This window comes from Cyanistes caeruleus, chromosome 12 (assembly GCF_971803275.1).
Source record: "Cyanistes caeruleus chromosome 12, bCyaCae1.hap1.1, whole genome shotgun sequence".
In the NCBI taxonomy this organism is placed as follows: Eukaryota; Metazoa; Chordata; class Aves; order Passeriformes; family Paridae; genus Cyanistes; species Cyanistes caeruleus.
In genome coordinates, this window is record NC_141712.1 from 19,258,220 (window position 1) to 19,262,434 (window position 4,215).

Here is a 4,215-nt window from a genome sequence, read left to right on the forward strand (position 1 = left end):
CCTGGTCCAAATATCAAGGAATTGATGCCAACCTTCCTCTGCAAAAACTGAATCAAAACTCACCTGGAAACCCCACATTTCCAATATCCAGGTGCTCATTTAAGAGCTTTTGAGATGGGGTGGGATGAAAGAAGGGGAAGAGAAGGAGGAACAACAATTTTGGGGAAGATTTCATCTGTTTCAAGGAACAGGTAATTTCCCAGGAGCTCATTTGTTTCTTTTCCTGACCCATCATGTCAGCACCAGGATGCAGGCCCCACTCCTCCATCCTCCAGCACAAGCCAAGGGGTGTTTCACATCACACCAGCCACACTCCTGAACAAATATACCTTTATTGGATATAGGTTTGGTTCCATAATGAAAATTGAGAATATAATTTGTTTTTTTTTTTTTCCAAAAGGGCATTTATCCACTAATATACAAAAAGCCTCTATTTACGGCAAACAAAAATACAAAATATTCCTGATTTCTTGCAATGTGTCTTCCTTCTTTACGATAAAAGAACACTTTAGAAACATAGTTGATGTCTCTTTATTTTTTTCCCTGGTATTTGTCCTGGCCTCCACAACCCTGCCTCAGTCTTTTTTTGGTCAGAAGCAACCGATCCCAGTAAGACATGGAAAGCAGACAAAAGTCCATGTTTGCTCATCCATCCTCCTCTTTTTGGCCAGATCCGTGAGCAGAAACTCTGTGGGGATATTCCAAAGCACCGGTGCTGGGCAGGAAAGCAGCTCCACGCCGTGCTGGGTCAAAGCAAGCAGGAATATTCAGGATGAGCCTGGATTGCTTGGTCTGCCATGAGTTCAGCCTCTGGGCCAGTGGGGAATATCAGGAATTATTATGTGCCTGTGGGTATTGATGGCAAAATTTTGGGCATTATTAATACCTGTGGGTATTGATGGCAAAACAAAACTCATCCTCCTCCTCCTCCCGGGGTGGGGCTTGGCTTTCAAAGGAAAAATAAAAGAAGAAAACAAGAGACCTGAAGGGCACCAGAGAAACCTGGTCTGAGGAACCTGAGGGATGCAAAGATTAAAGGTGCAGAGCGAATCCCACGGGGCTTGGGGGCCAGCGTGGGCATTCCCCCGGTGCTGCCTCTTCCTCCACCGCCCACGGGAAAACAAAGCCGCTTTACCTTCAAAAGTCGCTCTGGCAGGGAGGGGTGGGAGGCACCCGCTAAAGAGAGTCCGCAGCAAGACGCGCCTTGAAAAATGCCCTGAAATCCTGAGTCACCTTTAAAACACCGCTTTGGGGTTTGTTTTGTTCTTTACCCGCGTGGTGAGGTCTGAGTCCGATCTCTCCCTCCCACCGCGCCCCCCGGAGCAGCGCTCGGGGCCGGGGGGCGTCAATTGCGGGGCACCTACTGGAAATTAAACACCGCCTCGGAGAAGTGCAGAGGGAAGCAGGAGAGGAAGGGGATGCCGATGTGGTAAAGCCTCCCGTGCACCTGGGAGTCGAGCATGAGCGAGGCGTTGAGGGCCGGCCCGAAGCCGCCGCTGGCCACCAGGGAGCCGGCGGGGCTGTCCCGGGCCGCCTTGGGGGCTGCCCCGGGGGGCGGCGGCCGCAGCCCCCGCGCCAGGATGCTCTCGATGCTGAAGCTGCGGCCCCGGGGGCCGCTCTTGTGCGGCGGGGCGGCAGCAGCGGGGAGCGGGGCCGGGCCCCCGGGGGAAGCCGCTGTCCCCGCCCTGCCCGGCCGCGGGAGCCCCGCGTCCCCCGGCGCTGCGGCCGCGCCGCCCTTGGCCCGCTTGGGCTCCACGGGGCGAGCGGGCGGCCCCGGCTGCTCGCCAGCCTTGGCGTCCGGAGGGGCCGCGGCTTTGGGCTTCCTCTTCCTGCGGCGATAGTTGCCGTTCTCGAACATGTCCAGGCACCGCGGGTCCAGGGTCCAGTAGCTGCCCTTGCCCGGCCGCCCCTTCTCGCGGGGCACTTTGACGAAGCAGTCGTTGAGCGAGAGGTTGTGGCGGATGCTGTTCTGCCAGCCCTGCTTGTTGTCGTGGTAGAAGGGGAAGCGGTCCATGATGAACTGGTAGATGCCGCTGAGGGTCACCTTCTGCTCCGGAGCCTCTTTGATGGCCATGGCGATGAGGGCGATGTAGCTGTAGGGGGGTTTCTGGGGAGGGTCCTGCCGGGATATCGCCCCCCCGGGGGCGAAGCCGAGCGCTGCCGGCAGGTAAACCATGGACGGGCTGCCCAGGGGGGAGAGGTGGCTGCCGTAGATGTGGCTCATCGCCGGCGGGCTCGCAGCTCCGCGTCTTCCCCCTCGGAGCCGAGCGAAGGGATGGGGCAGGGCAGGAGCGTGGGGCGAGTCCACCGGGGAGCTGTTTGTGCGAGCTCAGCTCCCAGCCCTGCCTGAAGGAGCTCGCTCTGCCTCTGTCCCTGCTTCATAGCTCTTAAAAAAAAAAAAAAAAGAAAAAAAAAAAAAAAAAAGAGGGAAAAAAAAAAAGTTAAATAATTGTTGTAAGTTTGCTATTATATGTTGACTTAGCGCTGGAAAATAAATTGTCTCTGATAAACAGTCGTTTGTGTTCTCAGCCCACCCACATTAATTAAAATTTCATTGCTACAAAACTCCGAGCTCTCTCCACGTGTCTCTCTGGTACCAGCCAATGGTCTCCGGGTTATTCCTTCATTTGTTTATAGAATTAGTCTGTTGATAAGTCTGCCCACCCAAGTCGAATCAAGCTGTGTTTATTTGGAAAAATTTCCGGGCACCCAATATATAAACGCACTGATCTGATGTTTGAAATATCACGTCCACCCTTTGACGCTGTAAGCACACACAGCAGAGCAGGATGTACACTGCTGGAGCTGGGGAGCAGCGGGCAGGGATCCCCGCAGCAAAAGTGGGACATTAAACAACACTAAAATTAAAAAAAAAAAAAAAAATAGAAATGAAGAAGGGAAGAGAAAGGGGTGGATGAGGGGAGGAGGCAGAGCTGCGATGGCGAGGGAGGAAAAGGGAAGGGGGGCTCAGGTGTGGAGGTGTCCCACCTCCCACTGCAGGGGGTTTTCCACCCCAAGGAGCCCCCCGGGGACGGGCGAAGGGGGACCCCCGGCCCAGCCCCGCTCCCAGCCCGAGCAGGCAGAGCTGCGCCGGGGGAGACTGCAGCAAAAGGGGAATTTGGCAGGCCCGGGAGGAGGCTCAGTATTTGTGAATGCGGGCCTGTTGCTTTATATTATGTACTTTCCTGTTTATAACAAGGAGGGGGATTATAACAACTTTACAAGTGCACACAGCTGGCCGGTGCTTACATTAGGAATTTGTGATGCTCTTTTTCTGTATAAACGTCCAGGTTTGGGTTTGGGGCTGTGTTTTCTGTTGTCGGATTTTTTTATTATTTTTTTTTTAATTTACTGACGTAACAGCTTTAATCCGAGGGCCCCGAGGGATTCCGATGCAGTTGGAGGTGTCGCCTGTGTCCCCAGTGGGTTTAGATCCCTGTTCTGCCGAGCATCTTTTCTCCGAGGGAGGGAAGAAAAGGCCTGAGGGGGATCCTTTCTCCTTCAAAGAGAAATATCCCAACAGCGCAGCTCCCACGAGGCTGCTGGGATTTTTACCTGGCAGGGAAAGGTAAAAGCCGAGCTCCGGGTGTCCCCCAGCACCACCCGGCCCTGGCGATGCCTCCATCTCCCCATCCCCGGATTTCCCCGCAAGTTCCCCTTCACCCGTGAGGTTTCTCTCCCAGCGTCGCTCCCCTGTCGGGAGAAGGATTTTCATCCCCGAGGATGCTGTGGAGCTCCGGATGGGTCCTGAAAGCTGCAAACCTCCAGGAGAGCCTGGGAAACGCAGCCGGGGTGCGCAGGGAGGCGACTTCTCGGGCGGGGGTGTGGGGGTCTCCCCTCTCAGTGGCTGGGCCCACTCCTGGGAGGGGAACTCACCCCTCTAACACCGCCCTCGCCCGAAATTCCGCATCTCTCCCGCACCCCGCGCACCCCCGCCGGCCCCCGGGAGCTCCAGCACCCGCCCGCCGTGCCGAAAGCGCAATAAACCCCCAAATAAATAAAAAAAAAGAGGTGAAAGAAGAGATTTGGGGGCTCACATCCTCTCGACACTGGGGAGCAGCACGCCCGGGCAGCCTCCCCGCCCCTGGAGCATCCTCGCCGGGGAGGGATGGAGCAGAGCGCGGCGCATCCTCAGAGCAGCCGGCCGAGGGTCTTCCCCCCCCTCACCCTCCTCCTCTCCCCACCTCGGGGAGTCCCCCGCTCCTTGAGACACTC

At 56.2% G+C, this 4,215-nt stretch overlaps 1 protein-coding gene across 1 annotated transcript; it reads right to left on the minus strand.

Moving 5' to 3' along the window:
- Nucleotides 1-320: 320 nt before the first annotated feature.
- FOXL1 (forkhead box L1) lies at nt 321-3,949 on the minus strand. The gene is made up of 2 exons (XM_086847593.1): nt 3,250-3,949; nt 321-2,386 (listed from the first exon to the last, which is right to left on the minus strand). Exon 2 carries the CDS (start codon nt 2,222-2,224, stop codon nt 1,361-1,363), a length of 864 nt encoding a protein of 287 aa, XP_086703719.1. The 5' UTR covers nt 2,225-2,386; nt 3,250-3,949; the 3' UTR covers nt 321-1,360.
- Nucleotides 3,950-4,215: the final 266 nt, after the last annotated feature.